The sequence below is a fragment of the Amblyomma maculatum genome, chromosome 2, assembly GCF_055883805.1.
Source record: "Amblyomma maculatum isolate TAMU_Amacu chromosome 2, ASM5588380v1, whole genome shotgun sequence".
Lineage (NCBI taxonomy): Eukaryota > Metazoa > Arthropoda > Arachnida > Ixodida > Ixodidae > Amblyomma > Amblyomma maculatum.
Genome location: NC_139345.1, coordinates 44,340,353 through 44,366,964, shown reverse-complemented (window position 1 = coordinate 44,366,964; position 26,612 = coordinate 44,340,353). Strand labels below are relative to the sequence as shown.

The 26,612-nt window shown below is 42.1% G+C and overlaps 1 protein-coding gene across 1 annotated transcript in view; it reads left to right on the top strand.

Moving 5' to 3' along the window:
• Positions 1-4,716: 4,716 nt before the first annotated feature.
• The window catches only part of LOC146198546 (zwei Ig domain protein zig-8-like), a 216,152-nt gene continuing 194,256 nt past the window's right edge, over positions 4,717-26,612 (top strand). The window contains exon 1 of the mRNA XM_084592612.1: positions 4,717-4,876. Coding sequence (XP_084448738.1) covers positions 4,717-4,876 — 160 coding nt within the window. The remainder of the gene's footprint in view (positions 4,877-26,612) is intronic.

Sequence of the window (26,612 nt, the reverse complement as noted above, 5' to 3'; positions counted from 1 at the left end):
TCTGCCAGCTACTCTTTTTGAGCACATTGGTCATTTCTTTTCCGGAGAACCGATAGTAACACATAGTTTATTAACTTTATTTTGTAGCAATTTAGCCTAATCATAGGACTGCAAGTTATAATCATGGGTTGTCAGGTTGTATGACCTAGCAGCTTTTTCCACTTGGCGTTTATATTGTAACTGAAAATAAAAAAAAAAAAACACATCGTGTACTAGCTGTTTTTACTTGCTCATTACGTTACTCGCTCAAGAAGCACAACTTGTTAGACCTATCATTATGTTATGACTGTTCTATCTACGTATATTCGACCGCTTCTCCTAAAATGCAACCAAATTCTTGCATTTTCTCTCGGCAAACTCTTGCTTCAAATTTCTCGCTCCATAAATAGCATATTTTGGCCAGCTCTGCACGTAATAATTTTCCAAGAAGTAGTGCTAGTCTGGCCTCGTGCATTGTATCAACACAAGAACATTGTAAAACACTTTAAAAGATCCTGGCATTAAGTATATATATATATATATATAGAGTCTACGGTGTCACAGATTATTCTTTTTCTCAATAACATTTGTCTAATCGAGCTATACAGCATATCAGATAGAAAAGTACTGAACTCTGAGACAAAGAGTTAATCCTGCCCTCTTCGGTATACCCCGGGAACAAAGAACAAAAAACGCGAGCATCTATAGCTAGATATACAACGTAAATAAAACGTACGTGCAAAATGGTCCAGGAGAAAATAAAGGTTTTAAGAGCGTCGTCACAGTGAAGTAGCCTAAAGCATCAATCTTTATTTTCAGGAGCGGACTGGTCATACTGTTTTATTCAAAAGCCCTTTTCAACATATTAGCGATGGGCAGCAGTACACACTAAACTTAGAGCGACTTGCTTCGCTTGACAGTGTTTATAAGGCTGATGGAGAAGCCGTCTCCTCGTCTTCAAACTTCCAGTTTGTTAGCCCCTGTTTTTTTAAAATAACTATCTCGACGCCATACATCTGCTATACAAGAAAGAAAGTTTAGAAGTTTGTCTTCAGAGTACACTGCCAACGACCACACCTCTTTTCGCACTCCTAAAATCTAATAGGTGTTTGACATGGCCTACAGCGTTTTAAAGTGGTTAGCATCTCTGCCGAGTTGGTGTAATGAAAAATAAGGTAAAGAAATTCATGGTGAGCTGCAGCGAATTAGGGAGGCGTTTCTTCACAGACGTCCCCGCTAGCAGGGAAACCTGATAGGAGAATAAAAACTCAGAATTAGCCGGGCGTGACAGCAATGAAAGTGAGCTAGCAGCGGTGGATCCCTCGAGGAAGTGTCGAGGAAACGCGGGAAGGCGAAGGTAGAACAGAAACGGTATATTTGAGAGCAACAGCAACAAGGTCCACCCGCCAACAGAGAGGCGACGGTGCGGCGTCGAATCAGCTCACGGCGACAGCTGCGAGCTGTCGGATCTAGCCCAAAGCAAGTCGCTTCAAAAGGATTTTTTTTTTTCGTGTGAACGTTTTCCCAGCAGAAACGTGGTTAACTATAAGAGAAATTTTGACGGCGTTGGACAAATTATCTTTTTCCCCTGTACAAAACTCAAAGGCGGGATTTTTTGCTTCTTTTAGCAAAAGGTGTTTTTTTTTTTTTTTTTCATAGAAAGAATATACCCAGGTCTTGGAGAGGCAATTTATTAGTTTTTTGAAGTAAATTAGACGGAATTTGTTTTTGAAGAGAGGGGCAACATTTTGGGCAGAATGTTTTCATTGTAGGAAACACTATCATCTCAGTGCCGCGATGTCTCAAAAAACACAAGATGAATCGTAGAATCGTGGAATCGCCTTTTTTACTTCGAATATCCGCATTGATCTCAAAACAGGCAAAAATAATAACAAACACTCAGAGGACGTTCCACCTTTAATGAAATGTCGTGACCGCGTTAACGGCTGCCCTTCTATAGGATCTGCATGCGGATCCTAGTTCACGTATACGTGTACTTTGCTTCTAGCTTAATCACTGATCTCATACTTTGTGCCGCTATTGTTTAACACATTGCCACGCAGTCGTAAGCTATACCACATTACTGATAAAGCTACCAGACAAAGTTAAAAATGTATACAGAAATGCGCTTTAGTCTGCCTAAAAGCAGAAATGACGACAGTCCCTTTACAGGGCTGTTTTCACTAACGTCATCGTCATTGTTGTTCCCACTAGCACATCCCCATCCTCACCTGCGCTACTATCATCCTTATGACCTAAATGTACCGTCACTGCCATCACTGCCACCATAATATTATTATCACTAACTGCATGTCATTAACATTCTACTCTCATCATTACTGACCGCATCGTCGTTGTCATCCCTACTATAATCCTCACGGTAAACAAGGAGAATTTCGATCCGTTTATCACGAGCCTGACGTGGAGTTGTGGATCGCGCGCTTGGCTAAGGATTGTAGGCATAGTGGCTCGATTCCAGGTGAAGTCAGATTTCTTTCTTGTGTCAGTTAATGTCAATATTTCCTTCGAACACTTCCGTAGCCTGTGATCTAAGAAAGGGTTTTCCCTAAAAAAAAAAAAAAAAAAAAACCACTGAAACCCAGCCGAGGGAACGGGCCTTCGTGGTCTTAGATGTAGCGAGTATGAATAGTGATCCAAGGGTGGATGTTCATCTTGCCCTCTGATCTCAGAGGAGCTACTCCAGGTGGCAGCGTCTACCAACTCAGCCATGTCATGTGATCTCGTGAAGCCGCACAAAGTTCTGGCCAATCAATGCCCTGCTATGGCACCGGCGTCAACTGCCACCTGTTTGTTCGAGAGACCCTTCTTGGCAAAAATAATTGCCGTAAAAGGAACACCGGCAGGCGCTACGGAAGCTGAGCCTAATCAGTTATGTTGCGAAATATAGGACATAATATACCTTACCCTACTTTCTCGGCTGAGGAACATTTGTATCGGAATGATGAAATGGTTTAATGGCTTAAAACTGGACAAAAATTAACCGATAGCGTTTTAATCTCGTCTTTTTGGGGACTTGTTGAAATCTTCAGCATCCAGTTGGAAGGCAGTGCCCTTGCATGTGAAGTATACATAACGGTAACAGCTGGGGTACATGGCAAAATACTTGGTCCCTAATGTTTTGGTCCATGAGCATTTTTTTTTATTTGCTCCGTCGGGGAAAATGCAGGTATTGCCCACGAGGCAAGAAGAAAGGAGGTGCTGAACCTTTTAACTGGGTCTTCTGAGAATGAATGAATGAGTTCATTTATTCTCAGAAGACGCAGTTGGAGGTTCAGCACCTCATTTTATTTTTCTGAATGTTGTTGAATTTACATTCATTCATTCATTCATTCATTCATTCATTCATTCATTCATTCATTCATTCATTCATTCATTCATTCATTCATTCATTCATTCATTCATTCATACATTCATTCGTTCATTCAGATGCCGTACTACTGATTTTTGCAGCGGTTAGATTTTGCATGAGCGTTAATTGAGGTTTGAAGTTCATATTTTGCGCCGAATCAGAAAATCAATTCCCTCACTAGAACAAACTTCCTCCAAGGAGGACATATCACTCATTTTGAGCACGACTGAGGTTATCGTAGCACCATCAATTTGGTAACTATCTATTAAATGCTCGTATGCAAATGAATTAGTGACCCACTATTCTGCCTTATACCCCTTCTTTTACTGTTATGTATACTACAAAAGCAAGGGTTATTGCCTCTCAAATGACCATTGAAGATTTCTATAGGACCTCAGAAAGACGAGTGTACAATGCAATCGGTTTATTTTGCGTCCCGTTTTAGAACTTTCAAACTTTCTTTAAGTTTTAAGTAATGATTTAATCACTCTAATACAAATATTTCTGAACCGCGAAAGTAGGGTAAGGTATCTCATGTCCTATATTTTGCAACGCTACTGATTATGCTTAGTTTTCGTTCCGCTTGCCGGTATTTCTTTTTACAGCCATTACTTTTGCAAATAAGGGCTAGGCGCCGCGGTCGGAACCGGAATCATGCAGCGCGCGAGGCAAAAACAAAGCCGCGGTGGACTGAAGAGGACAAGGCAAAGAAAGCCGGAGAGGAGAGAAGCGAGATGAGAGGAGGCGGAGCCACGTCACGTGACCGACCCGCTCTCTCGCGACGCCTGGTGCAGACCCTCAGTCCGGACCCCGGGTTAGAGAGAACGCGGCAGTGCTCTGCGCGAGCGCGCCACAGATTCCGTCGCCGAGGTGTGCCGGAAGGGAAAAGGGCTACGCGCGCTCTTTTATCCCACATTTAACCGTGAAGGGGCGTGCGCGGGAAAACAAGGGGAGGGGGCGTAACACTCTCGAGCACATATAGCACCGCCAAGCTAAGAAGCTCTCTGCTTTCGTGTCCCACGCTAGCAGCCCCGCTGCGTCCGTTATGTGAGACCGAGGGAAGTAGCCGCCTCCCTTTTCGGCTGACGTCAGCGGATTAGACGGAAGAGTGTGTGACGAATGGATTAGGTCTTGTGTCGCGTCTCGCCGACGCATCTCTGATCAGCAGCTACTGCTCTGCAACAACAACAACAACTGCGACGCTGTTTCGGAAACTGCTCCGGATTATGTGACGTGCTATTCGTACCTCGGTCGCCTCCAAGTTTGCGCACCAACACGGGACGACCGGAAGCTCACGACGACCAGGTTCGTCGTCCCATGGGGGGGCTTTAAACTCGGGACACTGCCGTCGCTGCACCTGCTGCGCGATGTCTCCGTTCACGCTGTTCGCGAACCCCGTTGCCGGCGGCGGAACCCGCTCCTCATCCTCGCACGGTACGGGGCAGACAGTGGGCCTTTGGGCCGCCCTCAGTTCGCTGGCTGTGCTGACTTTTATGGTGCTTACGCTCGCAGCTGTCGACGAAGACGGTGAGTGCCACGTTCACAGCCAAAGAGGCTGCTGCGTTGATTCTTGTTCGCTGCGGCCTTTGATCCAAGCCCGTGCTTGAGTAGCAGGCAAAGCGAAAGCACCGATTATGGGACACGACGCTGTGACTATGAAGATTGGCGCGATACTTGCGCCATAATAACTGGCTCATAAATGATTGTTTTTAAATATTCATTATATTTTTATTAACGAAATGCCTTCTTAGTCATTTTAGTGTATCTAAAGAGACTCTAAAATTTTGGCAAGTGAGCTTTTTAGAAGGAAACTGGATCAGTGCGGTTCTATAGTGACATGCACCGCTAAAAATGTGTTTCGCAGTGTGAGCGTGAATGGTGGTTGTAGAAAGTGGCGCCGTCATGGTTATAATATTGCAGCTAATACATTGTCCATCAAGCTTGACAAACACTGGATGTGATTCAGGTAGGCTGACAATAATTGTAAAATTGAAGACCCGAGAAATCTTTACTCAGTCTTGAGCTGTTCGTTCGGGATAGAGTGACATTTGGCCGTCTAAGAGTTAAAATTACTGCATTATTCAAACCAAGGGCGGACCAACTGTAGTGTTCACTTATGAAAAGGAGCTGTGTGTACAGATGCTAATGTTTTTTCACTCATATTTTGTGAGCTAAGAGATTCATTCGGCTTTCTAGGCTAATACTGGCCAGTTGTGGCTCATCAATTAAGTAACCGACTTTGTGTACGATTGCTGTGAAAGTCATGCACAGGGTTAAAAATATTCGTTTTTGCTTCCGAGGAAGCTATAACAAACTTGAGTTTTTCACTGACTTGCAAGTATTTCCTCTTATTCTGGCTTTTTTCAAGTACAGTTTAGGTTCCCGAGTCATATTGCATGGCATGCTGGTGGCGAACTTTTAAAATTCCGTACCGTAAAATAGAGGGCTAGAAAAGAACTCATCTTTTGTCAATTGCTTCATTGTTTTCAAACTCTGTGTCAGTTAACGACGTACATACCACAACGTATTAGGAGGATGTGGTAAGGGGGTTAACCATATAGTTTCTCGTCTTTTCCCCTTCTCCATTTATTGTTTTTTTTTATAAATGTTGCTCTATAATATCAATACGGAGAAGATCCTACTGCGGAGATCCAACTTGTCACAGGGAATCGAGTGGATTCACTTCCCCCAAGAGATGTTACTGGGAAGATCCACAGTTTGGTAGCTGCTCGCACAACTAACGTTGATGACAGCACAGATCTCACTACCTCTCATTGTAGCCTTCTTATGGGAGTCTGTCGCACTTCATCATCCTCAACACGACCAGCGAATACCGCTAAGTAACAGCATAATCACTAAATAAAAATTTTGAGAATGAGCTGCCGATTTGTGGAATTTGTTTTACCTGTTGAAAATGTCTCATATAATTTCTGTCTACATCAAGGTTACTGCTATCATGTACTATAAGACAAATCAGTATTCAGCATAGAAAAAGTTAATACTATGTTCTTGTAACATTTGAAAAAAGTCTCAATTATCAGTACCTAATTATTTAGTCAATCGATTTTATATATTTCTTTAACTCAAAGGTACATTCCCTTCAAATTCCTATTCACACTTAACCTCTTTCGTCGCTCCTTTCGAGCAAGCTGGTGAATTACGCATATTCCTTGAACGGCTTCAGAGGCAATATATTCAGGCAATATACTCACAAGGCTTCGAAAAGGCGCGAGAGCATGAGAACCTTTCCGTTGATCGTTGCATAAGCAAACAGACGAATGGGCGGTGACGTGTGCTTATTGTACATCTGTGAGATGGGTTGTTTTTCTGTAGGTTTAGCAGCGGAGCCTACGGCAAGGCAGGGCAAGACGGCTATCGAAATCTAGAAGCGAACGTGCTGAGTTGCTGTTCTCTGTTTCGTTTTGATTTTCCTGCGTAGATTTACGTGCCGTTACCATAGCTGCTTGAAGATCGCAATACCGTAGATAGCATGTCCTGAGTGTGAATTTTCTTAAAGACTAACTGAAATCACTACAAATCCTGTGAGAGCTTAAAAAGCTTTGTTCCTTATTCTATTTATTAAGTAATTATTTGGAAGTGCTTCCCCGAAATATAAATGACAACTTTCATTTAATCTTTGTCTGGATAATCGCCATTGATGTTATTATGCTAACATTTTTCACACTTGTATAAAGAACCCTTTTCAAAGATAAGCAAATAAATTCACATGACTGAAATTAGGAAATGACTGTGACCTCATTCACCCATGTATTCTGTTTTATAGAAACCGTCAGCCCTTTTCGGCAGCGTACATATGAATACATGTCGCCATAAACAGCATTAGTACAAACATTAAACGCTCGCAGAGAGTCTCAGGACTAACGAAAATGATGTCGACATTTAATACAATGTTCGTGTTGGTAATTCAATGGACTGGCATAATTGTTGATATTTTCAATAATAAACGAAATTCTCCACAATAGTCATGTTCTTGATGGTTATATGTATATACTAAACTCGGTATTGATACAATCTGAAAAAGAAAAACAACCTTTACAGTTCTAAAAGTTATGAACGCTTTACATCAGCGTAGGCATCGGACCAACCTTTGCTCATTACATAACATAATTGTTTCTCGCCACCCAGTCTTTGCATGTAGCCAATTTCCGGGAAATATCATTTTTCAAAGCAAATACAAGCGATAACACAGGTGCTCCAACAAGATAGCTTTAGCGATGTCCAAGCATTGCAGACCGATTTATTACCCTAGAGTTAAATGTGTTCCCGAAGCAGCGAATGCAACCTTGCAAGCAAGGACGCATTTCCATTGTATTACAAATGACCCCTTTGGCGTACATCGCCACACGATGTAAAGCGATCGGCGGTGGTTATTTCATTCCCTCAAAAAAGTTCCCATATCCCTGATCGTGTAGGCAGGGAGGCATTTGACGTTTGAAATTGGGCGTTCCGTCGTTCAATCTCGAAAAGAAGCTTGTTTTCGATCCCGGATTCGCTGACGGCGTCTCTCCCCTCGCTGTTTTCCGCCGGCACACAATCCTGGTTGAGCGAAAGGAAAAAAAGCATATCTGAAAAGCTGTGGTACGCCTGCTTAGGCAAGCAGCCCAATATTGGAAAACGTACTTGGCTGCTCAGGATCAGGTAGACAGGAAGGTCACGTTTTGTGACCGCCATGAATTTTAATACGAACAAGGAAGCTCGTAGGTTCCATTGGATGCGTCTCGAGGACGTTCACAGTTTACAGCCCGACATTAAGCTTGGGGCATGTAGCTGAATTTATATTCCCCCTTTTTTTGTGTGTGTTTTCGGACAAGCTAGAGCAATAAATTTAAGTCTTCTTGCTGGTTAGTTCTCGTCGACCGTTTTAGTAATAGTAAGACTGTTCCTTGAGCATTCAGTTCAATTAGGCGGTCTTCACTAGCACTATATGTAGAACACACACACAAAACACTCTCGTATTCTTACAGAACTCGATGAAAAATTGAATACTAACGCTACGAAGAAATTTAGTAGGAACACAATTTACACAATGAAACATGAACATTTTTCTAACAAACTTTTCTTCGTTTTTTGTTTCGGCACCTTTATGTTTATGCCCCCTTTCGTACATACTAAGCGCTTTTGGCCTTGTCAAGAGCACAAACTGCGAGCTGAGTCTTTTGCAAGCAAACTAAGCCTAAGTCAAGACGATATTCTTTCAAGACACTTCCGGCACTGGACTACAGTGTCACGAGCAGAAGCGTACGGTGTTCATTTCCTTCGCGACTTCCTAACGAGTTCTCCAACAAACTCAACATAAAGTATGCATGAATTGAGAGCTAATGGGCTTTCGAGATCTTGTCTTGCTGTTTAGGTTGGCGCGGAAGAAAATTTTTGACTCAACTTTTCCTTCCGGCTCTGGTGTTGTAGATTGGTGATCCTAATTCTTGCGGTCGAGCTCCAAATCAAAAGCTCCTCCGGTAGAGACAGCGCTATGAGCCTTTGAATCTCGTGCATCGGCGCCGAAAACGAAAAGAGCTCTGAGTGCTTTCGAATCAGAACATCGTGTTATTTTTTCTTCTGAGATGAAAACAAATTTGAGCCTGATGTTTACAGCAGAATATATTTATGGAGCGGAGGCGGATATATTTCTTTCCGGGAAACGTCATTTGATTTGTCAAAAAGCTCCTGGAAGAGAAAATTGAAGTACGCCAAAGTTCAGTTGCTTTCTTGCAGTCAAAAAAAGGCAATATTTATTTTAATGGAACGTAAACTAATGCGCACACACTCCAGAAAGGTTTCTTGGTTCCGATATCAGCACTCGGTAGCACTGAACGGATTTCATGCGCAGTTTTAGGCACTAGCTTTTATCTGTTTCCTGAGCTTACGTCGTGTTCATGAGAAATACCGCGAACACGCTGACAATTTATGAGCGCCCTGCTGGCTTGTACAGGCTATGGAACGTCACCCACTAATGGTCATATTTTGTTTTCTTTCTTTATTTCGGCACATATAATCTCTTCACCGTGTTTCAGCGTGCGCCACGTTTAAAAAGGCCTCTGTTACTCATTGTCAAATTGTTATTCTTTTAACTTGTCGTTGTTCATTTCCGCGTTCATAGGTTTTAAAGCTACATCATTTTTATTATGGTTTTTGTTCAGCCGGGCGGTATATGGGGGGGTTAAAACCCCAGAGCAACATTGGCTATGCTGAATAATTTTAGAAGATAGTTTACAAATTATTACAGACGCATGAAGCTAGTTCGCATGTTCGCATTCAACGGTGCATCAACGCCTAGCGTTTCGCCTGCATCTAAACGCCGCTGACGCGGCGGGAGGTCTAACCCACGTTTTTAGAGTTAGCATCCGAACCCCTAACCCTGTTGAGCCACTGCACCGGGGTTTTTCTTAAAGCGTAGTGATTTTCGTGCTCTACTTTGTACCAATAACACACTGCCATGCATAATTTGTTAAGTTATATGCCTTGATTTTTTGCGTACTTGCATTATTGACTGTGTCACATTGCTACCTTCCCCATTGATTATAGGCCTCTTCCACGGCAAACTGTTTGAACAACCGTTAACGTAGTGACTTTCGAGGATATGGTTCTGGAAAGAAACTATAGCGGAATGTTAGCTGTCGATATAATGTGCGTATCTTTGTTTATGAAAGCGTATAAAATTAGCCATGTTTCCAATTCAACACAAAACTATCATATCAGGGCATAAAATAGTTTGCCAGCAAATAGAGGTTTCTAACATATACACTGGAGCAAGTATGAGCCCTTGGTATGTACAGCTGCAGTCAGCGCTTGACACATGGGGTGTTACCGCAGCGTTGTAATTTTTTGTGACAATTGCCAGGAAATTTTACACCTCTCGCGAAAATATAGTGGCCACAGTCTCGCTCTCAATATATTTTATTTTTATCTTTTCGGTATCAAAAGCTAATTTATGTGCGCATAATTATACTTAGATTGAATGTTAGCAACAGTTGCCTGAATGTTAGCGACATGTGCCTAATCCTGACCCGAGACGTTTCGCTTGAACAATGTACATGAGAAGTTGTTCTGAGGCGCGCAGTGTTAAAAAGCAGAACTGCGAAGCTTCAAGCGATCTCTTCATATTTTAGTTAAGGATTTAAACCTGGCTGGTCATTTAGGGGGTGGATTAGAGCAAGAGATGGGACAAAGTTGCGAAACAATAAAAAAAGAAATAGCTCCTCCACTGTTCCATTACCCTGCAGAACCAACTAGGCCGCTATCACGGTCCTCTGGTTAGTATCTCAAAAACATTAAACAGTGATTTTATGCTTTCCTGTTTTGGTTTCTTTCACAAAGAAGTAGACACCACATATTTCTCTGAAATCGGCCATACTTAAATTATCTCTGTAGGCGCGAATTGCAGGCGTCATCGCCAACTTCAGAGCTTCGGACGATCAGGGACGTGTCAGGGAGAAGTGGTTTGAATTAATATGCGCCAGCTGTATAACGACGACCGGCGTGCTCGGCTTCACTCAGTTTTATTCGGCCCCATTTGCAGTCACTAGCGCAGATTAAAGTTGGACGCATTGGTGCAACTGAGAATTACTTGCATATTATCTCAGCGAACAGATGCGCCGAGCTGTGCCTAAATTTGTCCCTCTTTCTAAAGTTTGCCCTCTATTTATAAATAACTCGCATTGTCTGCTGTGCCCTAGATTGCAGACAATGCTGGGCAGCTGTAGTAGTAACTAATAAGCGTTCTTTATTGAAATAAATCAATAAAAACAAAAGTAGAAATATGTTTGCCAGCCACGGTATCGACTATATAATAACCAAATAGTAAGTAAAAGGGAGAGGAACTCATAGAGGTGAGCGTCAGAAAGAAAGGACAGCGTGCAGTCGTATGTGCATATTTGTTTTTCTTAGACAAATTTCTTGAAACATATTCCTCATTTTTTTGCACACCAGCAGTATAGTTGAAAATCAATTTCACACTTTTTTTAACGCCAAATATTTTAGGAATAGAACTTGTATTATAAGCTTGCTCAGATCCTTTTCCTCTCTTCTATGCCCAAATAAAAAGTTTGGTACTGGTTTCATGGTTCACAGCAATATAATGATATTATTTATGTTGTGTCTCGGAACAAAGAAGATGGATACAGAATTTCGATAGAACATATTCTTTCAAATAAAAACTTATGACTAGTGAAACTTCTATGCCACCTACAAAAATCGTCAGTGTCACCGTTAACTTCGCTGCAAAGTCAGAGGAGTATATAGAGAAAATATATGCGAAACAACTCAATTCGATTACTTATTTGGCCTTGGAGTCTTATCGAGAACTGAAATAATCACATAATTTTAATATTTATCTAACACGAATGCTGATTCTTATATTTATCCTGAGTCGAATGGTTGGTACTACGTTGTTGGATGTCAAGTTGAATCTAGCTGCTAATATTGAATTTCTATAGTCGATGTTCATGCATTCAGGGCTCCATCTATGGGCGGTGACAAACTGACAAGGTGATTTCGTCTTTAATAATTTCAATTTAAAAGAGAAGGAATAGCAGTTATTTGCTTTCCGTATTTTCACAAGAGCATTAGGTGTTGTCCTGAAGCTATTTTCGCTTACTTGTTTATGTACACACCTCCCGCGACTAATTTTTGCATCCCGAACTACTTGTTGATGCATGTTTGCAACTCCAACCTTCACGAATGATTTTCGAGAGCTGTAATATTGTTGGCAGATATAATATGAGGTCGACCGACAGACCTCCCGCATCATTAATGTACCACAGGTAACATTATTGACACCGACAACAGTGCCATCATTGTGTGCGTACGCGGCCTGGTCCATATACCTGCTTATGTTTCGTGGCGCTGGCACACATTAACTGATAATAGACTCTACTGAGTACAGCTACTGAGGATGCTTTATTGGATGTGCATTAATGTTAAGATCAAAATCGATACGAATAAATTGTCCTCGTTGACGTTTACAGCCTACAGCGAACCGGGAAAAAGAGATTGCATGAATTTGAAAACAAAACAAAGACAAATAAAACCGTCAAAACGATCTCGCAGCCAATGTAGGCTGACGGTCATGATATCTTTTCTTGTGCACTTGTGCCAGAAAGAGTGTCACAAGCCGAGCGAATAAACGCAGAAAATGCACCTTGTATATCATATATTTTTTCCCATCTCGTTTTACACCGTCGCCTTAATTGCCCCCGGATCGGGGACATATACATAGGCACTTAATTCCTCTCCACGATTCAGGAAGAAGTGATTGAGAGCGTTTATTCATGCTGCATCCTGCGCTCAAGAAGCTGCAGCTGTTCCCTCGCGACGCAAGCACGACGTCTCCTTCCCGATGTTTCTCGGCTCTCATCGGTAATTAGCAATTTCCGCGCCTGCATATTAATGCCGCGTTTCTTGCGGCTTTCGCCCCGTTTCCCTGCATCTCCAAACCGAGCTCCCTTATGCGGGCTTGTTTATGGCCTTGAGATATGTCACTGCTTTATTTTTCTTAACTCTGGCCGTCAGTGCCATCGCTGAAAATGCTTCTTCGTGACCTGCACGTCGTGTCCCTCATTTGCATATAGCTCATTTTTTGCGCTCCCATGTCTGCTTCTTTTATGGTGCCCCTTGGTGCTGGCATCGGTCAGCAATATGCAACTACACGCCATGATCATCACGGGTTAGCAACGTAATTGACCTCGTGTTACGTACGCTTTGTAACAATGTGTCGCTCATCAAAGCTAGCGAAACTGACACGGAAGCATTTTTTTCTTTTAAATTGCTTATTTCTTTTTTCTTTTTTGTCATATATGCAGAAAGCAGTGCTTGTAACTACAGATTTGTAAGGCAGGGCTTCACGTTAAACGAAATAAATGGAAAAAAAAATACATAACCATACATGGCATTACTATTTTATTGCAATATTGCGCCGAGCGATTCTAGGAAGCGAAGTATATATGTTGACATCGAATTGTTCCTTTGTACTAGTGATCATTTAGCTTCAATACATACGCCCAGCAAAGCTGGTGACAACCTTAAATTTCCTGTGGAATCTGCTTCTCTTTGTATATTTCGGTGAACACTTGTTACCATAACGTGATTCTTCAAAAAATATTTTGTAGTCTTGCAGGAGCCGTATAAGACAGCATGCTGCATGTCTCACTAAGTGACATAGCTGGCCTTCAATATATTCAGTCCTTTTAACGTAGTTGTTACTGCACGAGGTCTACGAACCAAATTCCCCGAAATGCACAAGTATAATCTTAGTCGCCAACGATAAATAAAAGCACAGCTATATTATTTCGTTCTATCTTGGCAAATATTTGATGTCAATGCCTTGATGTAGTTGAAGGCTAAAACGGTGCGTTAGCAATATACCATAAACAGTGCCAAATTTTTGTTTATTCTATATTTCGTTCATTCATTTTTTTTTTTTTTTTTTGTTACCAAGCGCCCATCCCAAAGAAGAGCAGTGAAATAAGCCCCCGGAGTTCTTCTCATCAAAAAAGAGATGAAAAAAAAATTCACGCAACGTTGAAGCAAAAAATATAAAGAAAGAACACCAGAACAGCAGTTTTTACCTTTTCTTGTCTCGTTGCTCTCTCCAGCTCATCATCATGACGCGAGAAATATCGCCTCTTGCGTCGACGCCGAGGAGTCTTTTTCGTCGCGCTCTCCAACAAATACCCACGCGCACGACTGTACAGCCTGGGAACAGCGCCGCCGATAGGCGCCCTCCCCATCGCCCGCAGGCTCCGAGCTGAAGGAGTGAGAGCGCGCCTAAAAGGCTGGGGCCTGACGCTAGTTCCAGTTTTCTACAAGCCCATTAGGGCCAGAAGGTTCGCAAGTGTAACGCGCCGCTCCCTGAGGCAGGTTGGAGCTTCTTCGGAAAGGAAGGAGAGAGTCGAGAAAAGTGGTTTTGTGACTTGCTGTTCGTTGTTTGTTACCTTCAGTTTCTATGCTGCTTATATCACTCATTCTTAATGCCTCTAAGGTGTTGCGCATGAATTCAAGAGAAAGTTGAAGATAAAGCAACCTGGACTTTGTCTTAGACTTTAACGTTTGTGGTGCGCTTTGTGTTCAAAACACGAGTCTGCGTAGAAAACTCCTATCTGACAGCGGACGCTAAGAAGCGAGAGGTTAAGCTCCGAATGAAGCTGAAAGCCATTGTTTGTGAGGTTACTAAGCATTCGATAGCACCACATGTACTTGTTAAAAATAGAAATAAGCGTTTGTTGTAGTGAATATTTATTTATATATATATATATATATATATATATATATATATATATATATATATATATATATATATATATATATATATATATATATATATATATATATATATATATATATACTTTTTTATTTATTTATTAACTCTAGGAACTAGGGACGTTATATCTAGGAGTGGTTACAATCATAAAAAGAATTTCAACTAAAATGGAGTTATTCATTATACATCAAGCTAATTATACTGCCGACTAAAAGAAAAAACATGAGCTACGCAGACACTCTAGATAGGCGTAAGCTGGAATTTATATTGAGGTCGCATATCGGAACTTAGGGGGCATCAGAGCAAAGATTTCAGGGAAGATGGGCCACTGGAACAATTACCGCGGATGTAATCTAACATGTGGTTAGCATTAATGATGACATAACTAAGGATACTCATACACGATAAATTGTTGTAAAAGAAAGACCAAGATATCTGCATGAGCTCTCGGGTTCTAAATTAAGTTGTACGCAGGGTGCCTACGATCTGTACGGGACACCTGCATTTCTTCGCATATGTTTTTCAGTTTCATTACCCAATCAGTCTACTGCACCTGTTCTCTGTAGCAGTAAGATGGTTTTTCAAATATTAAGGTAATTAGTGTTAAGAATTTTCGAGACATAACAGTTGTAAGAAAAAATGAATATTCAAGTCTACACGATATTTAAAATCATTAATGTCGACAATCAATATAAATAGTCTGAGGACAGATTCTCTCGGCACGTTAAAGTGCACTTGCGTAAAAGGGGATATAGAGACGTTGTCAGACGCTATAGGGAAGTGTGCCCATCCCTTATGTTTATTTTGTATATAATCTTCATACACGTACCCACCCGTTATGTAATACCCCCGAACTGGGGGTCCTTAAGGTAATAAAGTAATGCGAAGTGATGTGATGGAAGTCTAAACAATTACGGTCGGCCCATAATGATCATTCTATGATGTAATGCAATTTATATCTATAGGATACAAGTAGAGTTTCGCAAAAGTATGCCTTACGAAAGCCATGCTGAGATGAAGTTAAAATGAATTGAAGTCTAGGAAGGTAATTCACAGCGATAAAAATAAGTTCTTCAAGTTTGGAGCAGGTGTGCAATCGCGCTGCCTAAGAAGTGCTTCCGACTCAATGGCTAGGAAATAGGGATGTAACTTCGGTGATTAGCATTGGCACGCATTGAGTATGACGGCCAACATATCCTGTGCGTGCCACATTTTTAGAACAAATCCGTCCGTCAGCGTCTTCCGAGGTAGGCGATGGGACGGTCGTTATTTACAGGTCGCTTTGCTGTCCAGAACCAAAAAGCAGGCAGCTGTGCGCGAAGGGTTTTCCAGGTGGCGCGACATACTCCGGGCGAGCAATGCCTTGGAACAAAACACGGGAGGTGGCGAGAGATGACCACTCGCCTGGTAGGCAGGATCCCGAAGATCCTTGTCTCTTTGCGGGACTCCATGCAGACGCCTCGGTGGTGTTCCTTTCGCTCTTTCCGCTTCCTCAAAAGGAGGCATTTACCTCCTCACCCACCCGCCACTCTTTCTATCTGTGAAAAGGAGGGGTGTGCAGCAGCCTTATAGTGGCGAAAACCGGATTCCCACATGTTCAGATTAAAGGAATGGCACGTCACCAGACATAAATTTTATCCTCATATGAATGCATGTTTGCACGATGTCACCGTAAAAAGATTCCTCTAAAGCAGTGCGGTTTTTTATCCCCTTGAAGAAAAGAGAGTGCTTTTCATTGGGCTATGGGTTTACCATTGCGTTCGAGCGCCCGTTCTTAGCTTTTCCTCGCAAGCCCTCCTGTGAGCGTTTGCAAGCACTGCTGGTAGTTCCCCATCGCTGCGCACGAGTTTACCTTACAAAACGTATGCATACAGGGTTCTCGGGGACACCACTTAGGCCACGCATTTTTCTGGATGCAGTGGGAAACTAGTATGGTGCACATGTTCGCATAACGTCCTTTCTGCTAGCTGAACAGAACTTGCAAAGCGCAATGTCGACAGACAACTGGTTAGTCAATACACATCTAATCATTGGCTGAGGAAGCAATACATTTTGCTGGCATTCACCCTTCATGATTTTTTTCCGTTGGGTAATCCTCAACCAAGCGAAGTGGTTTTCATTTGATAGTTACCCCTGTCTAGCGCGCTATGCTGTTGCTTGCACAACACATATTTCACCCAGATAATACACACTAGCGCAGCGGTGGATCTTTTGCCCGTCGGTGCGCGATGATAGCGCTGAGACACGCTCTTTGATCCCACTACTGACGAGAAGCACGCCTTCTTTGACTGTAGGGATGACTACATCCAAGATATGCAGTCAATTTTTTTTTTATCCGTGAGTGGCATTGGTCTATAGCATATTTTGAGCGTAAAGGATTCTTGTTTATAGTAAACGAGAGTTCGTCATGAATGCGAATCATATATTGGCCAGACTGTCTTCCCCGGGGTTTGTAAAAGTTGTAGAGAAGTAAATTATAATACGTTAGAAAATATGAAGATAAATTCAACTATCATTATCTCTGAGGTTACACAATTTAATTACCGTAAACTATGAACAGTATATACTGCAGATACTAGCGAGTTTTGTAAGCTTTAATAGGCGCCTCATTTTATCCTATATGCCAACTTTATGGAGGGCCGCTCCCGAGTTTAGCCTGTCTAGAATTGCGCTTGATTTAAATTTTGTCTATAAATTCGCAATTTTTTGTTGTCAGAAGCCAACTCGTGCGAGTCAAACAGCCTATATCCATGATGATTGAAAGTGGTAACGAAGAAAAAAAGAAAAAATTGTTTTGAGCGTTTCGAAAATTACCTGATTGAAGACGAAGGAGTAAGCGGTTGACATGCGTCTTCGAGAAAATTTAAATCGATGACGTTGAGGATGAACGATTCCGTGCAACGTGTGAACGATAAAACGAAGAAAAAGGGTAAGCAATACATAACGAAAGTTTATCTGTTACGCTGATTCGCACAGAACAAGCAAGTAAAATACATCTGTCATGATCATTTAATAAAATCACAAAGACAATTAACCAGCTGCACCATAAAATGATAACGATTTCTATCAGTGCGAGACCATTTCGGTGGCTTTTACTACAATCTGCCTTCTCGGAGTTATTGTCTCCGCTTTATGGACTAAGTTCGTATGAAGTGAACGGAAGGTATGTTATGGATTTAGGGCCGTTATCACACAATTATTTTCATTCACTCATGTTTTACCTTTCCAATTCGCCCGTCTGCATGACTGATTTCAGATACTTTATTTTGCAGTCGAAGATCGCCATTAGCAAAAGGATAAAGAATTTGAATTTTAACTTTGTAGCACACTTCTTTGTGGACCAGAAAGTGGCCAAGGCACAATAAAAGTATGCCTTGATAAGTTCTTCGGCTAGAATCACAGTCATGCACACAATGCTGGAGTTTGAAATGTAGCCGACACTCATTTGAGCACGGTGGTAATCTTTCTTTCCTACATATAGGGCCTGACATTTACATTGGTCCTTCTTGTCCAGGTTAATCCTTTGTTTAGGAGCCTGGATTGCCTAATAAGAACTGTACTTGCATGCTCTTGCGAGCTTTCTACTATTATGTAGCCCAATACGGTTTCACTGCAGCCAATAATATTTAGTCACATTTTATGTCGTCAGCTTGAAGACATCCTATTGGCTGTACACCCAAGAAATAGACGCATAAAACCTCTGACAGCAGCGGACTGAATTAGTCAGCAAACCTCTTGCGCAAAGGACATTACAAGCGATTTCGCGCATCAAATTTGTTGAAAAGTAGTGCGCAGTGTCCCCGTAAGGTGGCACTTATTTCATGAAGATTATCATCGTCGACAATAGTTGTAGCGAACGTGTCAGGTCTTTACATGCGAGAACAGACAACAACATCGAGTATCTGCACTCAAACCTGGCAGCTTATGATAAATCCACAAACCCCTGTTATCGTATTTTGGGGCCTTCTTTTATTGACGAGATTCTGATTCAGTACATGAATCAAGAATAAACCGTCAAAAGGGAAGGACAGACCTTTGTCAGGCGTTTTCATACTCCTTTTGGCTCCTTGATTCAGTGCAAGCATCAAGGAGGAACAGTCAAAAGGCGTATAAAAACGCCTGACAAAGTCTTGTTCTCCTACTACCTATTTCTACCTGTTTCTACCTATTCTTCTTGCTGAGCGCTTTGGCTATATACACATAATGAAACCGCGAGGCTGTGCTTAGCGCTTAATTAATACAGCTTGCTTCTTCCTTCTCCTTTCCTGGCCTCATTTTCATTTTTCCTGGGATGAGATGTGCGGTTTGAACAGTTCGTTCCACCGACATTGCGGACAAATTAATCAGTAATGACATGTTTCGGAGCAACATGTACTTGCGGCATGAACACCACGCTTTCATAAACATGCGCTGTTGCCTGGATCGCAACCCGAAAGTTCTCATTTACGGTCGAGTTTATGCTTGAGCGATCGGAAAACCCCAGCACGTGGGCATAATTAGAACTATTTAAGTGCAGCAACGTCAGGAAATCTACCATAACGTCGAAACGCTGCCAAATAATTTTCTTAATTCTTGTTTAACGTATTGTGGCATAATGTAGTAATAAGCAAGAGCTACATGTCCTTGAGCAAATAAAACTCGCTACTTTTGCTTTTCTCAGTGCTTTTTAACGACAGATCAAGATGCAAAAAAACTCCATTTACTGACCAAATTTTCAGCGTTATTTTTACTCGAAGTTATGAAACCTCCCTGGTTAGCTGTATGTTCTCACCGTGTCTCAAATCAAGACACAGAATGATTTTTGCACTTCCTGGTTCGGGCTACTATGTCCATTCTTGAACAGGCCTATATCCTTTCGATACAGATGGTCAGTACAAATGCATTCGGCGCTTTACTAACATAAAGCTCCTTAAGCTCTCCTATATAAAGTCTATACCAACGTAACAGGAATTTTATAATATGTACATCCGTAATGAACGAAAGTTCAACGAGCGCTTCAGGTTAAGGTTTTCAGTTCCACCTGTACCGGTTTACGCGCGCAGCAACGATGTTTACACCAGTCATAAATTTAAAGCCCTACATAGAACGCTTTTATGAAAACAGCTGAATCTCTTTAAGGAAATCTTTTGTTCGGCTTGCAACTACAAAGCATGTCGAAATGCACTTCCATTATAAACAGCTGGATATATTTGTTGCTTCTTAGATGTGTTGTTTTGATTTTTCTACAAAAAACCTAGAATAAAATATGTATGAATAATGGTAAACGGCCACATTATTTCCTCAATGTTCACATGTTATATAAGGCCACTTCTTTTTTCAAGACTTAGGAGTTCATTTAACAGTAATTGAGAGTTGCTATCCAGCTGTCAAAAACTTGGGCGTTATTTTTCCGACAAAGCAAACATTACATTCGCATAATTGTAGGCGCATGGGCAGAAGTATGATTATAGAGCGACATTTTTCTTTACCGAGCAACTCGCTTTATCAACATTTTTTTTATTCTGGAGAATACGCTGCTGTGGCGACTTGAACCATTGGAGTGTTTACCAATTTCCGGGAGTGCGACCGAGCAGCGCCGCATATTGGTACTTGCCGAATCGAGCCGAGCTTCGCGCTCAAAGTTGTTTTTATGTGGGTGTCAATCTGAGAGGTTCGAATTCTTTGAATAAGCGTCTAACATACAATGTTACTGTATGCGGAAGCAACAGCTGGCTGTCACCTCCCAGGCGACAAGCACAATGAACTTGCGCTTTGTTTGCTTCCTTTGCTCACTAGACATCGCGTTTTTTTTTCTTCCATTTTATTTTCTTACCTGATATTCTACGGTTGGACGAGCGAGCTTTTCATACCTGCGCGTTGCTGAGCTCGACTCCCAGCACTGCGAAGCCACCACGAAAGAATCTCGAACCAATACGGCGCAGGTCTCTCTGATACCGGGCTCTATTCGCTCTGAAAGAGATTGAGCGCTTGCGGCATGCCAGCTGTCTCATTTCTTTTTATCCTTTTCATATTTTTTACAGCGTTACTTTTTTCTTTTCACTGTTCTTGTCGTGTTTACAGTGTTCACCTGGGGCTGGCATCAACTGTGTCGGACTGAGAAGGAATTCTTTCGGCGGCTTCGGAAAGCAAGATCTGCCCGTGACACGTGTCACAGGAGGTCTCTTTCTAGAATTCCTCCAGGAATCGCCGTTACCTGGTGCTTCTTGTTGATGTGTCGGCTTTAATGATTGCGCGGAAGAAAGGACCGCGTGTGTACATTCCTCCAATTTGATTCACCCTGTGCTTCTTCCAGGGTGTGGGCGCCGAACTTTAGATTACTTCTATCTGAGAGTGCCTGAATGCCTCTACATTCCTTCCTCAGATAAATCGCACAACCTTTCTTGATGTAACGCTCGTATCGCTCGGCAGTTAGTAATCGATCGTTAGATAAAGCTGCGATACGTACGCATTGTAAGACCAAATCCATGTAATGGCAAAGAAAATTGCGCTGCAACTGACATGACATTTTTTTTTTAATCGCGTTTCATGCCCACATATTATGCATATTTTTAGGCATGATAATAGAGCTTCCCGAAAGAAAAACAATCTTTGCGTTAGAACGAAAGGTTCGTGCTTTACTGATGCGCCTTTAACGGCCATAAAAACACTCCTGGTTACTATATTCTCCTTATGGCTCGGTAGGGTCGCAAATGCGAGTGCTGCTGTTCGGTTCTGTATTTTTCCGGAGCCGGCCTTTGGAATTTTGCGCAGCCTATTGACTCTGGTATTTAGGAAAAAATGATAATTTCAGCTACATCGCTTATGATTTTCTGATGTTCTATACCTGTGAAGACAAATCGCTGCAAGCGAACGGTCGTAAGCAATACAGTGCATTGAATTATAAAAATAAGAATCATTGATTAGCATGTATTTCTTTATTTATTCGCTTATTTATATATTTCAAAAATAATACTGGATTTTGATCAGTAAACCATTCTACTACGGGGGTCTGTTTTTGTTGTTTAAAACAGCTTGGGGCGAAGAACGATAGAGTACGGAAATAGACGGACATATTTAAAGTAATGGCAAGTTCTATAACAGTGCATGACAGTAATATTAACTCTATCAGCTTGCAATAACAAAACAGTAGTGTGTATTTGCGGCCACAGAGGTATTTCATTGCGGTAACTAATCTATTTGAAATCCGAATGTGCCGAATAGAACCGCCTAGGTGGGTCGGTGGTTAGGATGGTCCACTGCTGAACCCAAAGACGCGGGGAAGAAACCCTGGCAGCGGCATCCGTGATAGAGGTGAGCAGGAATGCGCGTGTGTGCTGTGCGATGTCAGTGCACGTTAAAGAACCCCCTATGGTTAAAATTTCCGGAGTTCTTCACTACGACATCCCTCATAGCTTGAGTCGGTTCGGGACGTTAAATGCTATAAAATAAAATCCAGATCCTTCCTAGTACAGTAATATCGGCTCTTTTAGCGTAGGATAGTTTCCTCGGCAAGTTTAAGGCGAGTATATTTTATTGGTCGCGATTTGGAATAAACACAAGCCCACTGGTGTGGGATAAATTTTACAGCTGTTAAATTTCGCAGGGGGAGGGAGCGAGCGCCTGAAAGGAGAAGGGACCTTACGTCCCCTTTAAAACACTGCCCAAAGAGTAAGTCTGCGACTTCGTTCTGCGCTAGAGAAACGGAATCAAACTACGGGAGAAAATATAGACAGATTCTTATGACCTAATTTAGAGAGCTTCGTCCATGGTTCCGAGTGCAGAGTTTAGAATACAGAGGTAAGTTATGCACCTTAAACCCACAAAATGCAGACAGTCGGGTCTGTTACGAATGAACCTGCAGAACGTCTGCAAATATCAGAATTTTAAGAATAAGTGGTATACTTAACCGCCAGCGTAATGCCGAAACTATTCTACGCGTGTGTTTAAGGCATATTAAAACAGCGAACCGCTAAGACGCCGCTGAACAATATTCTCCCCCGTTTCAAACTTTACAAGATACTTTGTACGAGCTAAAAAAAAAAAAAAAAAACACTGAGCAAATTCGAAATTTAGTTTAACCTGCGCATTACGGTGACCGACGTTTTCTTTACAGTGTTCTTGCCTCACACTCAGTCCTTTTCCGCATCCTGAGAGAGAGAGAACAGCTGCTGCTTACGTTGCACTTTGTAGCGAAAAAAAGAACGTAATTTTTCCCGAACAAGGCGCAGTGTTGCGTGTATAAATGAGCGGTGCTGGCACCCTTCTTTTTTTTTTTCACTTTTGCGCCTTGCTTTGTGCTACGGTCTTTAACTTCAAATTTAGCTTTTTATACACAGCGCTGGATTGGCACCTTTAGTCTTTGAAACACAAGATTCTATTACAGGCCCAAAGCACAACATGATTTTGCCACGTCTTACTGACTGCTTAAAGAATATCTTCGATTTTGAAGTGTGAGCGATGTGAAAAAAATTATAGAAACTTATATATGAGCCCTTGAAACTTGATCCTGGGCAGCGAGCGGTTTGAAGTGGCTGGGCGTTTCCTGAATAAACTACTTTTTATTATGGCGATCATTTTTGTTTTATAGTCCCCGAATCGTTTATGTTAACATGGATGTCTCACAGCCTTCCTCTACTAAAAGCGCTCATGTAACAAACAAAATAAAACTCCCCCCCACGCCCCCCCATTACTGACAATACGCTTATTTAAAAAAAGAAATTAGGGACTCCACGAAACCGTTTTTCTCATTTTTGGATGCAGTGAGACGAAATGTTAGTGCAGTAGCAGATCGAGACAAATGTGGAGCCAAAACGATTGACTGGACGGAGGAGCAACGCTGTCGACCTCAAAGACTGCTTCACATCCGCGCCCGTTATAGAGAGGACCCTGCGAAACTATCTCCCTGATATTCCCGCGTATATCTGGCCGCTCATCGAAGCGTAGCCTGCGAACTGCGAAACGCACTTACACGTCGGATGCCGCACGTGGAGCCTCCGCTCGCCTTTGCCCGTTTGTGGAGAGGGGAGAGATGCGGAGCCGTTCTGACAAATGGTCGCAGGAAACGCTCCTCGCAGATCGGCTCCCGCTCCGCAGGAAATGGCCGGCTTTCTCGGCGGTCCCCCGCCGGGCAGGGCGGAAGTTACGTTGCCGGTGAGAGCTCCTGACTTCCGAGTGCAGTGCGTGCAGCAAGGGTCGGCTTCCGCTGGGACGCCCCGAATTGCTGGGACCCAGCGCCGTGATACCATCGCCCTCCCAAAAATTCACCCCACGCGTCTCACTCGGGTCTGTCAACGACGAAAATAAAATGTTTTATGAACATTTAAGAGATAGCGATAAGGAAGGCGTATGGCGAGTATTTGAAACTTGCATGGTCCTATGTAATAATTCGTCGAAATTGTGATTACGAGAGTAGAGTGTAAATTATATATAGTAAGAAAACCTTCCCGTTAGAGATGCTTCGATAATGATCAGTGCCATCACATTGTCTACAAGCAATAAAACCTGCGAATATTTCTCCACACACACACACACACACACACACACACACACACACACACACACACACACACACACACACACACACACACACACACACACACACACACACACACACACACACACACACACACACACACACACTCACTCACTCACTCACTCACTCACTCACTCACTCACATATATATATATATATATATATATATATATATATATATATATATATATATATATATATATATATATATATATATATATATATATATATATATATATATATATATATATATATATATATATATATATATATACAGATAAATGAAGGGGAAATGAGGGTACTCGTTATAATACATGAAGGAAAGAAGCCGACAGTCGGCGAGGCCAAGGAAAGCATTGGGGATTGTACTTTGTCTTTTTTTTTATTTTTACTTCATAATCACGTAAATTAGTAATGTAATGTGTTTAGGAGAAAGGTAAATAAACACAAAGTAGAAAGAAAAACAACGTGCCGATGGTGGGAACCGAACCCACGACCTCCGAATAACGCGTCCGGTGCTCTTCCAACTGAGCTACATCGGCCGCTGTCCCCCCTGCTACTTTCTTGGGTATTAATGGAGTCTGTATACGAACCTTGAGAGTGTTCACCAGCGCCACCCTCAACTACAGCGGTGGACGTGGAACGTCCTGTGTTACCGCCAGCGTCACGTAAAACGTGATCACGAGTGAGGGCGAAAGCTGTGCTAGAACCCTCTTACGCTACCTATGGCTTCAAGACTGCCAGAACCGAGACCCCCGTAGGCTACAAGCAGATAAATGAAGGGGAAATGAGGGTACTCGTTATAATACATGAAGGAAAGAAGCCGACAGTCGGCGAGGCCAAGGAAAGCATTGGGGATTGTACTTTGTCTTTTTTTTTAATTTTTACTTCATAATCACGTAAATTAGTAATGTAATGTGTTTAGGGGAAGATAAACACAAAGTAGAAAGAAAAACAACGTGCCGGTGGTGTGTGTGTGTGTGTGTGTGTGTGTGTGTGTGTGTGTGTGTGTGTGTGTGTGTGTGTGTGTGTGTGTGTGTGTGTGTGTGTGTGTGTGTGTGTGTGTGTGTGTGTGTGTGTGTGTGTGTGTGTGTGTGTGTGTGTGTGTGTGTGTGTGTGTGTGTGTGTGTGTGTGTGTGCGTGTGCGTGTGCGTGTGTGTGTGTGTGTGTGTGTGTGTGTGTGTGTGTGTGTGTGTGTGTGTGTGTGTGTGTGTGTGTGTGTGTGTGTGTGTGTGTGTGTGTGTGTGTGTGTGTGTGTGTGTGTGTGTGTGTGTGTGTGTGTGTGTGTGTGTGTGTGTGTGTGTGTGTGTGCGCGCGCGCACAGCAACGCATATATATGCGTTGCTGTGTGTAGGGGAGAGAGCAGAACAAAAGACCGTGTGCGAAACAGTGTGCGAAAGGGGAAAGCCACAAGACCCGTGGGCAGTAGCAGCGGGGAACTCTAGATCAAAACAAGCAGGCAAATCGGGTTTTCAGAGAGGAGAAAAGGGACCATGTTCCGTTGAATCCAATCTCCCCGTAAATCAACGGTGGACGAAATATTGCAATAGACGAAATAAATGACAGCAAGTAAAGGAATTCACCACATACACGAAAGTGGGGAGAATTTGGGCCCATTTAAGCATTTTATTGCTTTGAAGCTGGTAAAACTTCTGTTCCGACTTAGTGCTACTGTCTTTGCCGAGGCTGTAGACATACCTGGAAGAAACTGAACGTGCTGTAATATCGAAAGTGTTTCAAGACGACAAAATGTCACGCTTGAACAGTAAATAAAAATAACCATGTAGGAAATAGTTTGTCTCACGCATCTGCACAACATATTCCGCAGTTTAATAAAGTTACATATGATGAGTCACTAGACAAAGCTGCCTAATTCAAGTTGTAATGTATGTGTACACTTGTTTCAAATACTTTCAAAAGAAAGCATAGTACAGCAGATGCTACAAGTCTACTCGAATCGCTGCCACAGCAAGGAGGCTTAAGAAGCGCAGCAGGTACCTTGTAAAGGTACACTGAAGACGCTTCTTTACAGCTTCGTAGTTCGAGCAGTAAAGTTCTCAGTGAATGAAAACGAAAACCTGTTTTAGTCAGCTGAGACACTCCCTTTTTCATGCAAGTAGTGCTTATAATGTGGTCGCCTGCCTCATCTGATGCCACAAAATCATAAAAATATGATTTTTTTTTCTACGAGGTGTAACTTTCCAAAGCAACTCAGGTTCTGAGGGAAACCGTAACACAGGGCTGCTGACTATTTATTTATTTACTTAATTATTTATGTAAATATTTACTTATTTATTCTGCCCCGAGGGCTTACAAGTATTACAGAGGGGAAGAGTATATATAACAAAAGCGCAGTTCATTTCAATCGTGGAAAATAATTTGTTCTATTTGGTTTGTGGGGTTTAACGTCCCAAAGCGGGTCAGGCTACGGAATACGCTTTATTTGAAGACTCCTAAAATTTCCACCACCTGAGATT